This window comes from Pogona vitticeps, chromosome 11, assembly GCF_051106095.1.
Source record: "Pogona vitticeps strain Pit_001003342236 chromosome 11, PviZW2.1, whole genome shotgun sequence".
Classification (NCBI taxonomy): Eukaryota; Metazoa; Chordata; class Lepidosauria; order Squamata; family Agamidae; genus Pogona; species Pogona vitticeps.
The window spans coordinates 18,827,059-18,844,890 of record NC_135793.1 but is presented as its reverse complement, the minus strand read 5'-3'; the positions used below and the strand labels follow the sequence as shown (position 1 = coordinate 18,844,890).

Genomic DNA, 17,832 nt, shown 5'->3' with positions numbered 1-17,832 from the left:
TGCAAGCAAAAGCCATAAGGTGTTGGGAGCCAGCCTTTGGATTCATCCCATGATAAGCTATGATTCCTGTGGAATCTTAGCTTATTGTGATGTCCAGCCAGGCTTCATGGGAGATTTCAGAACAGGCGTTGTCCGAATCTTTCATCTCCAGATGGTGTAACAGATTCTTTACTTCTTCATTGATTCATTCATTCATTCAAAGTGTTCTTATCCCATGTTTCGGCTAGAAAGTTCCTCAAGTGACTTGTATAGATCAATAAAAAACCAATTACCCCCTGCCCCTTGGGCAGAACATAAAGAAGTGCTGAGGTGGGAAGAGGGGAACTATAATAGTTAGTAGGCACTGCTTCTCAGTGATTCTCCTCAATGCCAGCGGCCACATGGATATGAGGGTTTAATGGCTGTAATATAGCTGGGTGTTATTGGTCATCAGCTGGAACAGAAACTGCTGGAAGGGAGAAGCTGAGCAGATAGAATGGCTTTGTTTCCTTTCTCATCCTTCATTTGCAAGGGCTGCTGTGTAACAACTGAAAGAAAGGCCAAGCGCCGCGGTGGTGCTGGGCTAATGGTATCCTCCTCCCTTCACTGCAAAGGAATGGCTGTGGATGTTGGGTTTACCCGTTTGTTCGTTCCTATGCCTGGTATGAAACCTTCTTGTGTCACCTGGACCAAAGACTAGAAGACTCTGCACCCCACAGATATCCAGTATTGTCCATGCTACTTAGCACCAAAAAGATATTATTCAATGTTCCCTCCAAGCTGTGTGCACTCAGAGCTCCATCAAAGCTGGGGCCCGGCAGCTGGTGGTGACGCCCATTTAGTTCCGGTTTCAGGTGAATCCTCGCTCCCAGGAGCTGAAAATTGGAAGGAACGTTGGTATTATGGCCTGAACCCCTGTGGCTTAACAAAGCAAATCAAAACTAGAGGAAGCCCATTGAATCAACTGCCCTCGCAGAAGAGTTGGTTCACCAAATCTCCCACCGATTCAGTGGGACTACTCTAGTGCAACACGGAATGCTAAGCAACAGGATTCCAGCTGTTAAATCTGTTGGTCAACAAGTCCCAGAAGCTGATGGCTTTGATGGCTGGAGGATTCTGCAATTTGTGGTCCAAAAACTAACTTTTGCAAACATTTTCTGAGAGTTGATTAAAGATAAATTGCAGTTCATTTCTGATTACCCTGGATTCATTGTGGAATCAGTTTAATTATAGAGTAATTTAAATCAATCACTTCCTTCCTATTTTAGAAACAGTGGCAACTGATTTAGGAGCCTGTGAGGAAGAAATGAAAAGATTTCCTGTTTATTTAAATAGTCAATAGGCTCTTTAAATCACAATTAAGCCTTAATCTTTTTAAATAACTAAAGGCTTAATCCTTTCGAAATAAACAAGTATAACTTAAGGAAGATAAACCCTGGGGAAGAGGGTCGTGGTTAAAGGTTTCCTCATTAAATTGCCATAAGAAAAGCTTGCATTAAGGTCCGTTGAGATAAACACCACATTTAATGGTGTATTGCTGAATTGTAGCAATATACCACCACAACAATCAAAAGTGGTAATAATCAAGGCAGCAGGTTACTCAGGCGGTGCAAGATGGATTGTCTGAACGGATGCTTATGGGTGAGGCCAGCCCTTGCCCCCATGTGATGGAACATTTGAACCAATTTCCCACCATGTATGTGTCAATGACACTTGGGCAAAAATAAATTCCAGGTGACATACCTCATTCTCAACTGCCTCCATATTCCATGCATGTTTGTTTCTGGGCTTCTGTGTGCTCTTTTGCTATGTATACGTGAGCTTGTGACGTTCTTATGAATTACATTCTTTGTGTAGAGATCAAGATTTCTCCTTTCTTTTTTACCCAGGAAAACATGGACCAAGATAAAAACTCTTCTGTCCATGAAGATCAGAAAATGAGGGAGTGTGAAAATCTAGCAAAATCCACCTTGGTGACAGAGTGCAGGAAAGGGAGCTTGGATGAGAACAGGGGTGCCTCCTCAGAAGTAGAGTCTGACCTCCACATTTCTGAGAAATGCAGACTTCTGAAGAGAAAGCACTGCTCAGAAGGGATGCCGAACACAGACCCACCAAGCAAAATTGTGAAAAGGGGTAAGCTGCTTTTAATCCTGCATTAGGGACCAAATCCACCTGCCTTCTCAAATAGGTCTACCTTGTTAAATTCATGAAAAGTGAAAAACTACAAACATACCTCCAAGGGTCTTCTACATACTATATAGATTATTTTCAGGGTTGAATGTTCTCTTGACTAAATGGCTGCTTTCTCTGATTTTTTTTTAAAATCCTAACTAAATTTTAATTAAATTCTTTGTAGTACTGAAATTTTGGACTCGTAGATAGGATTCCATTTTACCAAAATGGAAAAATTACACAGAAATGTACCTTGATGATCTGAGATTTCACTCTGAGATATGTCGTTTATATCAGTGCGTTTATCAGCCAAACAGGTGTTTGGCGCTTCAGAGCTCCACCTCCTCCTGCGGGTGCCCTATCAGAGGCAGCAGCCTGGCTTCCCTGCCCCGCCTCCTCTGGGCACTGCCTCTAAGTGGGCAGCTGCTGGAGGAGGCGGGGCTTTGAAGCGCCAAACACTTGTTTGGCTGATAAATGAATCGGCACAAACCGTCGATCTGGTGGTTGTTACTTTGTGCCACAGTTCCTCTGTACTTAGCGAAGCTCAGTCCGCACAGACACGTGGCCTATTCTGGGGCTCTATTCAAGAGCTTACTGGCCTGACAGAACCTGACAGGAGTTCCACCTTCCACTGACATGGTTTTGCAAACCTCGTGACACCATGAGGTGGCCGAGTCGAACTCTGTGGAGGTGCAGTGCATCGTATGGATTTTTGCGAGAAAATGACTGAAATCCAGCAGTAAATTTCAACTAGAGCAAGCCAAAATCAACAGACTTTTCAAAGGAGTAAATTAATCAGATGCTCATTGTCTGAATGGGCCTACTCTAGTTGCCACTTACTGCTGCATTTTAACTCTTACTAAGAGACTTTTGTGAGGAATTGATTATTAATGCATGATTCAGTGACTGCTTATTGGGTCAGTGACAGGTGCTCTGAGTTCAGATTTCGCAGGACTGAAAAATTCAGTGTGATAAGACGGGTGAGCACATGAAGTGGAACTCTCTTAAATTTCAGCTTTGGTTTGCTTTCCTCACCTCTTCACATTGTAATGACCTTGCCTTCATTCGGTGACTAGTCTTCAGGTGGTGAAGACAGGCTTCATTTACCAATCGGATTGTAAGCCGTGGGGCTTTGAAGGTCTTACATCCTTAAAGGGAGAGTAAGGTCTTGTCCTTTAACTGAAAGTCTGGGGGTTTCTATCGTTTGATTCTGTGAATGGTCCTCAGAAGTGCACTGTGTTCCCTCTGTCCCTTCTTCGAAACAGATAACGCTGATGGGAAAGGATCCGGCGCTGGGAACGGCGTTCTGTTTGAAGCGGTGGATCCATCTGAACTGGAGTGCTCTTTGTGCATGAGGTATCTGTGACTTTCCTGTGGGTTAGATTACGCATCCTTCAGTCTCGAGAGACTATGGTAACATGTTCTGTATGGAGAACTTGGAACAGCATCTAGTGTGTTTGAGAAGGCCAATGCGAGAGTGACAATCCCTTCCACACTGAAGACAAACACAATCTGTCCCCTGTCCAGCTTCCCGATTTTGCATGTTTCGGGTCTGCCTCTTTGCCTCGGCCTGCTGGACAAGAGTCTCTTCCTGTGGGTGGGCCCAGGACAAAAAGAAGGTGGTAATTAAGATGACTGACTGATGAACTCTCCTCTGCTCAGCTCTTGAGGGCAAATCCCCTCCATTTTCCCTCTCTCCATGCCCAATTGCCTTCACTATATTTAAGGCTGTTTCTCTCCTAATCGTGGTCAGTGCTAACCAACGTTCCATCTTTACCAGGTTCTTAAACCAACGTTCTTGATGTTAAGTCCAGAACTTAGGGATGCTACTTTCTTGGACTGCAACTCTTCTCATTCCAACATGGCAGCTGGGGCAGGGGAGAGGATTAGGGCCACCGTAGCGTCCTCAAAAAAAAAAAAAAAAGGAGCTTTGTTAAGATGGAAATCTGGTTAGGTCTAACCATGCTCAGATGTGGCTTGAACAAGATTCTTAAGGTGGACAGAAAGTGAGGAAGAGAGAGGGAAGTATGTGGATGAGATAATCTAGAACAGGGTGGGGTCATTTGGCCCACTAGATGGTTTGAATGTCGTATCCCAGAAACCAGAGATAACACAGACAATGGTGAGAGATGATGGGGCTGTGATCTGTAATCTTGGGGGGGGGGTCCATCGTTTCCCCAAACCTGGCATATAAGCAGCTTGTTCTGTTTTCCCCGGGAAGATGGGAGCTTCTTTTCCTAGGAACCCGTGCAGGGTTTTGCCAGCAGCCAAACTCTTGCAGTCTAACTTGTGTTGTCTTGATCCTTATCATAATTACGTATTATGAAATGCAAGGAAACCTGTCGGCCGGGTTACCTTGAACTGGTAACCCAGTGATCTCGTTTCTAATTCACTTAAGCTGCTATTAACCTGGTTTGCTTGCCCAAATAATAAGTGTACTTGACCTACATCCGGGGAGGGAGTGAAGCAAACCCAGATGCCCTCAGAGGTTATCTGTGGCGCAACCCGATGCAAATAATTCTATATATGCTAATAGCAAACTCACTTCTGAGTCTGGATCTTTATGTAGCCTTTACAAGAAGGCCTAACATTTTAATTTGGGGGTGGGGGGTTATTTCGAACCCAGTTCTCGCCACATGGGTAAAGGAGACTGTGGGTTGCTTGTGGATTTCCCGGTCTTCCATGATTCCTGATGCAAGGAAATGTCCTCTCTTTCTTCTTCTTCTTCTTCTTCTTCTTCTTCTTCTTCTTCTTCTTCTTCTTCTTCTTCTTCTTCTTCTTCTTCTTCTTCTTCTTCTTCTTCTTCTTCTTCTTCTTCTTCTTCTTCTTTCCATTCCAGACTCTTCTATGAACCGGTCACCACCCCTTGCGGACACACTTTCTGCCTGAAATGTCTGGAAAGGTGCCTGGATCATAACCCCAAATGCCCCCTCTGTAAGGAGGAGCTTTCAGAGGTAAACCCACTCTAGTCTGTGTCGTCTTACTATTTCTTTGTTTTTCCGACACCCGCATGCTGGAGCCGATTTGGGCCCTGAGAATCCTTATTTTACCATGCCCGGTAGAATCAGAGCTTAGGAAACTTATTTCTGGACCGCAATTTCCAGCCTTCCCCTGCCAGCAGAGGGAACATGGCTCTGTTCTCCATTTCTATCCTGACAAGAGCCCTGTGAGGTAGACCAGGCTGACCATGTGATTAGCCCAGAAATTTTATGGCTGGAATCTGGATCTTTTATACCCAAGGTCAGCACCCAAAAGATCTGTTCCAGCTGTCCTGTTCCACCACCTACACACACACACACCCATCTTTTCTTGTTGGGCCAGAAAATCTGAAGGGGGAACGTACCTTATGTTTGGCCAAACCCACCTTGGCTTCTTCATGGGATCAAGGATGCAAATTGTACAGGACAAGGATTTTTTCTTGCATTCAGACGGAGGCTTGCAGGGTCCCCCATTCCAGCTTTCTGCCTGCTGTAATGAGACCTTGAGAGGGGATCAAGAACTATGCCTGTTTTTATGACCCATGGCTGGTAACATCTGAACAGCCTTATATGCAACTAGATTGATGGTACTGAAGGTAGCATCCATGGTGAACAGGAAACGAAAGAACTATATATAGATATGAATCCTTATTGATCTAAATTGATAGTCCATTCCTGTTCCTGTGGCAGTCTTGTGTTCCTTCATAGTCATGAGGTCTAGAAACTTGTATTTGCCTTCTAAATGAACAGCCTGCAATGTCCATCACCGGACAGTAATGAAAACAATGAAATCTCGACTTTGTAGGTCAAGGGAATGTCAAAAGTAGAATCATGGCAATTTTTAGGATGTGCCTGATAAGAATCCTTTTTTTTCTTCCCCTGCAGTGTTTGGCAATGAGGAAACACTGTAAGACTGTTCTCCTGGAGGAGTTGATTGCAAAGTATCTTCCGGAGGAGCTCACGGAACGGAGAAAGCTTTACGAAGAGGAGATGGCTGAACTTTCCAAGTATGCCACAGTTACAGTTGTTGCAGCATATATTCGCAGGGAATAATTTCCCTCCGTATCATTTCTGCAGCCCATCATTCTTCCAACCCAGCACCCTCTAGAGATGGTGACTAACATTCCCATCATCCCCAGTTGGAGAACATTCATCTAGCCAAAACTGCACCCCAGTAGAGCCTTTCCAGGCATAAAATTTACCAGTGAGTAAGGCAGGTACTATACCTGCTCAACAGGGATAGGGATTTGAGTCTTGGGACCCATTGTCAAATCATCTAGGACTTGATTTGGGTTCCCGCCCCCCCCCCCCAATGAGTGGAACTTGATTTGCAATTTGGAACCCACCCACCCCTCCCTTTTTTTTCTGGGGAAAAAACTTGTTTTTAATAAGGACTCAAATGTGGGGCTTGGGACTCAGGACTTTGAAAAGCAGAACATCCCCTGTTTTTCAAAGCTTGAAAAAGTTACTAATTTTGACCCATCGCTTCCAGAATCTTCCCGGTAAGGTGGCTAAAAAGTAGTAGAGTGACAGGACATACTTTTCTGAGCTCTGCCATATCTCAATAGAGCACATGCTCAGCCTGCAAAAGGTCCCAGTTTTGATGCAATTGGGACTCTCAACCAGCAGGTGGTGGCCCCAAGTAAGGCCCTGCTTGTAACCCCAAAGAGGTGGGGCTGAAACAGTCCTTTATTGGGGCTGTAGCTCCCAGTCCATTATCTAGTTGGGTACAACTGCAACTCCTAGCATTCTTGCCACCATAGTTACCGGCGATAAATGCAGGGACTTGCATTCCATCCCAATCTGGAGCAACGCATTTCATGCATCCCACATTTAACATACAAAATACTATAGTTTTTAACCTTTGGAAGGTTGTTTCCCAAGTCAGACCAGTTTAATATGGACAGTGGTTTGGGGTAGCTCTTTTGGTGAATTAGGGGGAAAAAAGACTTCAGCAAGTGGTAAAGATTCTCCTTTGCAGTCTGTGGCTTAAATATATATATCCCTCTCCCCTGTCTCTCTCTGGTGCTTTTGCATTGTCGGCAAGTGTGGTGCGGGGCAGAACGTGACGAGCGCTTTCTCTTTCAGTTTGAATAAGAATGTACCCATATTTGTCTGCACAATGGCTTACCCCACGGTCCCCTGCCCACTGCACATCTTTGAGCCGTGTTACCGACTGATGATCCGGAGATGCATGGAGACTGGCACCAAGCAGTTCGGCATGTGCATTGGGGACCCTGTCCAAGGGTGAGTAAGCTGAGCTGGGCATTCACCCCACTGAATGCCCAGTTCTGCTCTGGGGTGGCTTAGATGGCTGTCCTCTTCTCTTTTGGTCATAATACCTCCAGTTTGGAAAGGGTCCTGCTCTTTGGGGAGAGAGGGAGGCAGTTAATCCAGTGATCTAGTCTCTCCCCGAAATCCCTTGGAAACAAGATCCGAGCTGAATCTTTTCATCAGAAATAAGATCCCACTTTCTACTTTGACGTTCCAAAAGGAAAACATCATACGCTGGAGGAGTTATTACAATTATGTGAACATCTTTGGTTAGCAGCTGGTGTTAAGAGGAAACTATGAACTTCTGCACTTATGAAAGATACCGTATTATTATAAAATAATGTCATCATCTTATCTTAAAAAATAAAGCTGGCAAATCTTGATAATGCAAATCTGGAAAATGCCTTTTACAAAAAGAGATCCTTTTTGAAGGAGAGGAGCAGGAGGTCCAGAGTTCAAAGAGTTACTCTTGTGGACTACGATGCCCAGAATCCTCCTAGTCAGCATGACCACTGAAATGCAACTTATGCTTAATTTTTGTAATTATTTTATTAATTCTGTATTTATCCTTCAGAAAGAAATGTAACAGAAGTCAGAGGAATTACTCTTTTTGGACTACTAAAGCACCCTGGAGGTTTTGTGCCATTCTTAGTGGCATCATTTACATTTAACAAACAAAAAAACGTATTCCAAAAAAGCAGATCCTTTGCCTGGCATCATTTGAGCAAAAATGCGATACACACTCCTGTATGAACTAGAGGCAAAAAATGTTGAAACTGAGGCTGTCCTACTTTGGGCACATTGTGAGAAGACAAGGTTCTCTGGAAAAGACAATAATGCTGGGAAAGATGGAGAGCAGCAGGAAAAGAGGAGGACCCAATATGAGTTGGACTAACTCCTTAAAAGAAACCATGGCCTTGAGTCTACAAGAGTAGAGCAGGGCGATAGATTGAGCAGATAGACTGGGCCAAGTCTAAGCACCAGAAAATGGCTTAGAAAGTTTTAAACACCAGCCCGGTTAAGCACCAGAAAATTGCCACCTGAAGATGTAGGCTGGAATGAATCAGCATCTACATGCCAAGCTTTGCAGGTCATTACTGTGCTTGATTAGGAAGCAGAGGACGTTAACCCCAATCAAAAATAGCTGGAATAGCTTTGGCTTTCTGTTGTTTTGAAAAAGTGACTGTGTCATTAGTACCTGCCCTATAAGGAAACACCATCCGTGTTTATAAGGAGCATCAAGTGGCGTGGTTAAGGAAGACCCACTCGGTCATGGACCAGACTCTGTGCAGGCAGCTGCCAGATAAAGAGTAAACCCCTCTCTCTCTTTCCTTTTCTTATTCCGGCTCACAGGTTCGCGGATTACGGCTGCATCCTAGAGATAAGAAACGTGGAGTTCTTTGCCGACGGCCGGTCGGTGGTGGACAGTATCGGCAAGAGGCGGTTCAAAGTGTTGCGGCACGGCCAGCGTGACGGGTACAACACGGCGGATATCGAGTACATAGAAGATCAGCCAGTGCGTATCGACGGGGAGGTCCCCGGGGAGGGGCGGACGGACGGACGGTCCAACCCTCCTTAGAAATGCCTCAAACAAATCCACTGGCTTTATTGGCTCCTTAATGAATAAACAACAAGCCAGCTGTTCTAGTTAAGGGTTGGAAGATCTCTGGATTGAATGTCATGTCAAACTCAGCCAATCGATGCAAGCCAAACTCACTTTTTTTAAGCTCCTGGAGTGTAGTGTTAGGGGCTGCTGCTGGCCTGCTTCACAACATTGTATCAGCAGCATTTTGAACATGGAAAGATCTCGCTCCCTGCCTCCTCTTTTATTTCTAGTAATATTTCCAATTATGGGGTTAGATTGGCTGTTGCATGGTTGCAGTATTCAAATTTGATTAGATGGGTGCAGGAATACCCTGCCTATTGCAGCCTGTTCTGTGCCGATTTCTCAAAGCCTTCCTGCTGCTGGGGCAGCCCTTTTGGGGTGCTTGACAAAGGAGGCTGACTGGGACCCCGGGAGACCTACTCACTCTGCATGGAGGCAGCCTGGGCCTCCAGAACATCTGGCACAAGATCAACTTATCCCCTTAGGTCTGATTCAGTTGGCGCTCCGTTTTATTGGAAGACATCCCGGGCATTACTGTACAAGCTGTGTTATTTTAATCACAGTGTATCTTACAAGAAGCTGAGGTTAACATGTTTGAGGACTGCCCAGATCCATTCTCACAAGAACCCTGTGTAGTAGGTTAGCTGGAGAGGAATTGCCATGTTGTCTTCTTCTTGAATCCAGTCTATACTTTTGAAGAAGCCTGAAAAGGCTGGCTTCTTTTCTTAGCCTCTCAACCCTGCAACTAAAACTCCCCATTTTCTTTCTCTCTCTCTCTCTCTCTTTCCTTGCAAAATTCCAGGTGCAAGGAGAAGACTATGCCAGCTTGGTTGTCCTTCATGATTCTGTATACGATCAGGCCTGCATGTGGTTTGATTCTCTCAAGGCAACACTCAAGAGCCGTATCCTGAACCACTTTGGCCCCATGCCTGCTAAGGACGCTGACCCACAGGTACGGAGCGTTAAAAACTAGAATGCCAGCCAGCCAGTTGCATCATCTGCACGTAGAGTCAACAAAGTTTGAGAACGCGGCTTTCCCAGTATCCCCCTCCCTGTGCCAGCATTTTGGGAGCTGTAGTCCAAAAACATAACCTTTCAAACCTCCAATCTTGTGGAAGTGAACTTAAAACAAATTTAACTAACAGACAGCTTAACGTTGTGCGGCTTAAATAATTCACCCTGACTCTTCCCAAATTCATGTTGAAAATAATGCACATGTTGTCGATGGGAGTCTTGATTCTGTTCTTTTCCGTTGCAGGCCAGCCCCAACGGGCCTGCCTGGTGCTGGTGGATACTGGCCGTCCTCCCTCTTGAGAGCCGGGCCCAGCTCCCATTCCTCGCCATGACGTCTCTGAAAGACCGCCTGAACGGCATCGGGCGTATCCTTGCCTTCATGTCCCGTGCGAGATCGCGATGATATCATGAGAAGTTCTGGGAACCCACTGGCCGTGTTTGAGCCATCCTTCTTAACTGTGGCTACTTCTGTGTGCCAGAGCCTTCTTTCTTCAAGCTTGTGTGTGTGTGTGTGTGTGTCTCACTCTCGTACACTGTTTCTGATCCTTGACTGGTCCTGAAGAAGACAACAGCAGAGAAGAGGTGTTTGTATTAGAAAAGGACTTCCTTGTTGCTGGATTAGAGCTTGCATTCTCTGCACCAGCTGAAATAAGAGCTCCAAGTTCCAGCCCCCTCGTGCGAGAGTGTGAAATTGCACATGAAAGAAAATGCATATTTCCTGCTATGAAACGTGCAACACATCACTGCAAGCCATGCAGTTCCTTCAAAGTCCCATGCCTGAGGGACTGGGTTTGCCAATGAAGCCTGTGTTTACCTCCTGATGGCCAATCAAAACACAGAAGCAAAATAATTTGTGCCCTGCAGAGTGGGACAAGCTTATGCCAAGAGAAAGAGACATTTTTTGCCTCTCGAAGGAATTCTGCTTCTAATGACTTAAAATGTATCATCTAGTCTGACTCTGAAGGAGCCCTGTTTTCTAGCTGCAATAATGTTTTTTACAGAGATGCATTTTTGAAGGAAGAAATGGTTCGCATTTGACTTATCTGCACAGTAAAACTGTACAAAACTTCAGTAGATGCTGTGAGGTATGCGTGCAGTGCAGTCCTAAGCATGTTTACTTGGAAGTAAGTCCCAAAGAATGCAAGGGTCTAAACTTCTGGATGATTATGCTTAGGATTGCGGCCTTAAAGTTCTTGAGTTAAAATTTTTCAACAGCTGCACTGGTTTAGACAATTACCTAAGTATTTATATATGCTTGTATATATTCACTTTTGTGAATATGTACAACTTAATCCGTAGCAAAGATGAACAAAAGGAGAATGAACATCTTGGCCATAAATCTGTTTTTAAAGGTATTGTTCTTAATTTTTTAAAATTATTATTATTTTGCATCATTGTGTTGAAATCTCTCTGGTTTAATGTGAAGCAGAAATACTAATAATATTGCGGTATTATTTCCATGAGTTTATAAAATCCCGTTTTTATGGGGTTTCGTATATTTGTACATGACAACATTCACTTGTTTTGTTGGTTAACTCCTTATTTTATTCTATTTTACTTTATTTGCACTAAATTTTTGATTGGTTTCCTGGCTTAATGGAATTCTGTGCATTTTTACTCAAAAAGTGAATCCTATTAGATTCAGTGGCACTTACTCTTTAGTAATCATGCATAGGATTGCAGGGTGAGGTAGAGATGTGTAGGTATGTGTATATACATGCATGCTCGTTTTGCAACCATTTTTATTTCTTAGTTTGGAAAAATTACTTTCTACTACATGTCCCAGAATACCCACAGCCAATGGGCATAGTAGTCCGAAAAGTAATTTTTCCAAGTTACTTTAGGGTAAATGAATAGGTATATAATTTATTTTCCATGGAAGAAATTGAGCTTCTATTCTAATTTATGATAGTTTTTCTACTTTGGGGGAAGGGTGAAATACGGGAATGTTCCGTCTCTTGGTTTTAACATAGTTCAGTGTTTTGTGAATTTCAATCCATTTTTCAGGATATCACCCTTGTTTCTCCTTTTTTGAGGCTCTCCTCATGTAACCTGCTATGAAATCCTTTCCCTCCAGTTTGAAAACAACCAAAACTTAAAAAAAGCTGATAGACAATAGATCAGGAAGGCTAACATCATTTATTTTTGCCATTATGGGACCTGGTCTTGGCAGGTCATGTTTTGCCTTGGCCTTTTGATTATTTGTGGGATGTGGTGGCGCTGTGGGTTAAACTGCAGAAGCCTCTGTGCTGCAAGGTCAGAAGACCAGCCGTCGTAAGATCGAATCCACACGACGGAGTGAGCTCCCGTCGCTTGTCCCAGCTCCTGCTGACCTAGCCATTCAAAAGCATGTAAAAATGAGAGTAGATAAATAGGTACCACCTCGGTGGGAAGGTAACGGCATTCCATGTCTAGTCGCGCTGGCCACATGACCACGGAAACGGTCTTCAGGCAAACGCTGGCTCTACGGCTTGAAGACAGGGATGAGCACCGTGCCCTAGAGTCAGACACGACTGGACTAAATGTCAAGGGAGAAACCTTTACCTTTACCTTTGATTATTCAGCAGAGGCTCGGTGTGTTGGTGGACAGTAACAGGGATAACCGGTGGGGGGGGGGGGGTAGGGGTAGGGCTGTCCCTTTGCTATGCCAGCCCTGCAAGGTGGGAAAAGCAAATTATGACAGATCTCTATTTTGAAATCATTCCAATTAGCTAACTTTGTGCTTTACTGTAGCTCTTAGAAAACCTAACCGTAACTGAGGCATGTGTGGGGCAGGACATTCTCACCTGCAAGAGAGCTGAATAAAAGCTGCCATGTTACCAGGGCAGTCATTCATTTGCTTCTAAAAGCAAAGCTTGGAAACAAACATTATACAAATAACACTGTTAGGCACTACATTTTGTTGAGCAGCCAATAGTATCGTGTTTTAGTATTATAATAACAACAGTGACATTAACACTGCAAATGTTTGAACAGTGAGTAATATTTACTTGTTACGTTCTGTCTGAAGAGATATTTGGGGAATTCTTGGCTGTTTTCTTGTTTAAAAATGTAAATACTGTGTTTCTAACAAGTAATAAGTAATATGTTCCTATTTTTGCCTCTCTTTTTGGTGAGGTAATTCAGTAACATGGGCTTTAAAACAAGATTTTTAGCTCTGGTTAATAGCTTTATTTTGGAAACCTTTGGAGATAGATGGGTCACATGGAACCATCTTCGGCCTGTGATTATAAAGAAAAATATATTTCAGCCCCCATCAATCATTGCTAATTTTACCCTTTACTTTGTATTCATCTCTGAAGCGCCCGTTGTGATTCTGGGTAGGAATAAGATAAAACAAATGAAATGGATACTCTACCATCCTGTTTGTTCCCTGTGGTGCATTATCCCCACGGTTTTGCTTATCAAAAATGCTGTGCATACATGGGGTAGCTTTGCTGCTTTTCTTATGCCTTCTCTTGATTCCCACTTGTTTCCTAATTGCGCTTCGTTCAAAGCATTGCCGACTAATGTGACAGGTAAATCTTGATTTTTGAAGTTGGAAGGGACTCGTTGCTTTTTCTCGAATGTACTTGAGGCACAAAGGAGAAGCAAAGTCCTCCTAAGAAGGTTGAAAATATTTAATGCTGCCTTTTTGCATTAAGCATCTATGCTTCCTAGTTGTTGTTGTTTTTGTTCTCAAGTTTTAACAGGCACTTAACTGAGGAACATGCTTATTTGTTTAAAGGGAAATTTGAAAATCCTCTCTTTCTAAATGGATCAGCTATAGTATAATGCAATTCAGACAGACATATATGACTGGGTGAGGTCGGGAAAGCATCCAGAGATGTTTGTATTATGTTATTAGATTTATCTATACATTTTAACACAATCATAGTTTGCTTTTGAACTGTTCATATAAAGAAGAGAATGTACTATGCATAGTTTTGCAGTAATGTCTTTATAACATACGTCTTCCGGTTATACTCCCAGACAAGATTTTCCTAAATTCTCTCCACTAAAGCCAGTCAGTCCCTCCTAGACCCAGTGAACAGTGGGATTTATGTAAGAGTTGATTTGCCATTCAGCAATAGAGTCAGTCGGGATTAGATTTAGACCTCTGGACTCTGTTTCCAACAGTCCAGATTACAAACGGAGGTGCATTCGTTTAGAATTTGAAGGGCTGTGAGATTAATTCCCTGAAACATCCATGCAGGGTAGAAATGTCTGCAGTTGATCTTTGGGGTCAAAATGCAAAAGGAAGTCAGCATTCCAGGCACCCTCTTTAGTGGGGTGTTTTTGGAAAGATGCTCCCAGTCAAGAGATCCGTGCTGCCTTCAAAGGGGCCCAACTGGGGTTGCCAGATGCCTCTCCCACCCGCCCCCAAAAAGGATGCTCGGGAGGATGAGTCACACTTGCTGAAATTCCCTTTGCCAGAGAGAGAGAGAGAGAGAGAGAGAGAGAGAGAGAGAGAGAGAGAAGGCTGCCATTTAAAAATAATTCCCCATTTCTTTTTTCAATGAGAGTGCCCAAGGGAAATCAAACCCCCCCCCAAATATGAGCAAGCAACAAAGATCAGCTACAAGACTGCATCGAGTACAGAGCCACGTTATAAGGAAAGGAAGTGTTATTGAGAAAGCCCTCTGTGACGATAGCTTTAACATTAATGGTTCAGAAAATGCTGGAAGCTAGCAGGCTCTGAGTAATTGGGGTTCTCCAGATTTTCACACACACACACAGCCAGAGTGGTCGGAAGACCAGATGGGTGGGGTATAAATCAAATCAAATAAATAAATAAATAAATCTCATTTCCCCTTCCTGAGTTATACGGCAGTTAACAGGCTGAGCAAGCAAACCTGATTGATTACGGTGCAGTAGTTATGCGACAGTGCCACAGTGAAGGTTCTTTGCACATAGCCTGTGTTTGTTCCCGGGTTCAGATAACTAGCTTGAAGTTGACTCTGTCTTCCATCCTTCTGAAATCAGTAAACTGAATACCTAACTCGAGGAGGAGAGGGCAAAGTGTAGCCTGCATAATTAAGTTGTAAATTGCCTACTAGGGAGAGCTTCAAGGACTATGGAACAGTATATAAGCAGCACACTTTGCTTTATAAAGGGAGGGGAATCCCTAGATTTCACCGTCACCCACAGTGAACTGGAAAGCAGATCTATACCAAAACCAGGAACTCGTTTAAAAAATAAATTCAAGGACTTCCAATACCGCATGTGTTAGGAGCTATTTCAAGAGGCGTCTTACAGGACTGAAGGCCTCTTTATAAAGTGGTGATGACTCTGACATGTGCACCCTTTGGAAACAAAAGTTCCTTCCTTCCTTCCTTCCTTCCTTCCTTCCTTCCTTCCTTCCTTCCTTTTTAATTCATATGCAAATATCAGGCTGCAAATGTCAGTACAAAGAGTGTTATTCAATGGAACTTACTCTCATGTAAGCGTATGGCGGTGTAGACTTGGATCTTGTTCCCACTTGCCTGGGAATAAGCCCCATTGAACACAACTGGATTTATTTCCCTGTCTGAGATATGTGGGCATCCTAAAGTTCCTAATTAGCTCTAACTGCTATTAATTGACATTTACCTGATACAATAACATGGGGTTGGGATAATGAATGTACACAGGATTCCTTTTATGCTTTCCCAATACCTGCTGAAACAAAGCCTCCCAAGACCAACCAGAAAGTTAAGGGCAAGTTTGGGCAAAGCAGGCGCCAGCTCTTTTAAAGCAAACACTGTCCAGAACAGGAATGTTTACAACAGAATTGTCCCAGATACAACTCAAGGCATTTTGACAATGGGGCAAAAAGTGACCTTTTGGTAGTCGTTGACAAGGGTTGTGTCCTTCTCCTGAAATCCTTTGTTCTTCCCTTGCACTTGAATCTGCAAGATTTTGTAATGTTGTGAGCTAACCCTTGGACTGAAGTGCCTGCATCTGTGCTCCTCACACTTCACGAGCCATATATCTTTCAAAAAGAAGCATTTTTTTTAAAAAAAGGAATCTTGAGACTAAATTTTGCAGATCAAACATGTTTACAAAGCAGCCGCGTAGCAAAAATAATGTCCTATTTTGATGTGGTTTGTGGCAAGACTATAGTCTGTGTCTGCAGCAGAATAAGGGATACTGAATGCTGATGATTGCTGTGCTATGTTTAAATGCACCCTCTTGTTTACAAACAAACTTCCTGGCAAGGAGAGAACTAGAATATCAAGGAGACAAGTTATCTCGTTGCCTGCTTTGCTAAGTTACTGCATGAGGTTGAGTTTATTTATGTCTAGTCCCTAGTACTTTATAAATCACAAAATATATAGACAAACTTAACACGTACGTGAAGTAACAATACAGTGCTGCCTCGCAAGACAAATGCGTCGCGCAACGAAAAACTCGCAAGACGAAAGCGTTTTGTGATTTTTTTTGTGACTCGCAAGATAATTTTTTCTATGGCTGTGCTTCGCAAGACGAATAGGAACGCATGAATTAAATTTCAATGCATTCCTATGGGAAACCGCGCTTCGCAAGACTAAATTTTCGCAATACGAAACAACTTGCGGAATGAATTATGTTTGTCTTGAGAGGCATCACTGTATTACAAAAATGGTCTTACCAGCATTCTTTCTCCAATAATTCCTTAAGTCAGGTCCCAACGTATTTCTTGTGCATGCAGGGTGGACATTGCTTCAATTTTAAACCAAAGAGCTTTCAAAACTGGGGTCTCACCCACAGGGTGTAACAGTTTAGGCCATTTTACCACCCCAAAACTCTGTCACCTCATTCCTCTGGGTGTAGAGACCGACCCAAAATCAAAATGGCTTCAGAGGGAAATGTTCTTGGAAATGGCCATACCGTGCTGCTCCTCTGTAAGCCCATTAAACGGTGTGATCTTTCCTATACCAGAAATCGAGCCATTTCAAGACAGCCGTGCTTTTGTAGGGCTTATGTGGCTTCATCTCTTTGCACAGCGTCCTTTAAAAATATGAAAACAAAACACACAACACGAAAAAAAAGATCTTGCACTAAAGGAACTTGAAGTGAAATTACATTTGAACTCTTACCGTGGTTCAGCTACCTCTTTCTGGAAAATGGAATTTATTTTTCTTTTTTCTTTTTTTTTCCAGTTCAGATTTGTTACATTCGAGATGTTTATTGAAAGTCTAGCAAAAGCTTGTCTTAGGACGAACTAACTGATGTCATTTGCATTGATACTTCGTGTGATTAGTGATTTTGCTCATTAAATACTGTTTATGTTGACTCTTCCGAGTGTGTTGGTGACTGAGTTTATTTTTAGTACTCTTTGTCCTGGTTTTCTATCCTGAGGTTTGTGGCAAGTGTTGACGTTGGCATGTATCCACTGGCCTGTGACTCGTCGGCGGTCAGAGAGGGTTTTGCAAAACTTTGTCCGGTGGATTCCTAGCCCACGGAGCATGTGGAAATCTTGGTTTTCCCCGACGAAAAATAAATCGGGTTCCTCCCCAATCCGATGCCTTCCAGAGGCGTTCAACAGCAACTGTGGCCATCCTCTGGAAATTATGGAAGTCATCGCCCAACACAACTATATACCCCAGTAGGATGGAGTGGATAGAGTGACGGTGTAGGACTCAGGAAACCTGGGTTCAAATCTCCCTCTCAGTCCTAGAAATGCGTGGAGGGGGCAGAATTGGCAAAACGATTCCTTAAATGTCTCATTTACCTTGAAAGCCCTTATAAGGTTCCAACTTGATAGCACATGACACACACTTAGTCCAACACAGCAAAAAGGCACCGGGGTGGGAAGACTGGTGTGCACAGTCACAGGGCAACATTTCCACTGTATTTAGGTACAGT

General features: G+C 43.4%; 1 protein-coding gene across 1 annotated transcript in view; it reads left to right on the top strand.

The window, feature by feature from the left end:
- LONRF3 (LON peptidase N-terminal domain and ring finger 3) overlaps positions 1–17,265 on the top strand; it is a 29,546-nt gene extending 12,281 nt beyond the window's left edge. The window contains exons 4-12 of the mRNA XM_072980988.2: positions 1,869–2,112; positions 3,417–3,507; positions 4,991–5,105; positions 6,015–6,136; positions 7,218–7,376; positions 8,757–8,919; positions 9,812–9,961; positions 10,268–10,388; positions 10,586–17,265. Coding sequence (XP_072837089.2) covers positions 1,869–2,112; positions 3,417–3,507; positions 4,991–5,105; positions 6,015–6,136; positions 7,218–7,376; positions 8,757–8,919; positions 9,812–9,961; positions 10,268–10,388; positions 10,586–10,824 — 1,404 coding nt within the window. The 3' untranslated portion in view covers positions 10,825–17,265. The remainder of the gene's footprint in view (positions 1–1,868; positions 2,113–3,416; positions 3,508–4,990; positions 5,106–6,014; positions 6,137–7,217; positions 7,377–8,756; positions 8,920–9,811; positions 9,962–10,267; positions 10,389–10,585) is intronic.
- Positions 17,266–17,832: the final 567 nt, after the last annotated feature.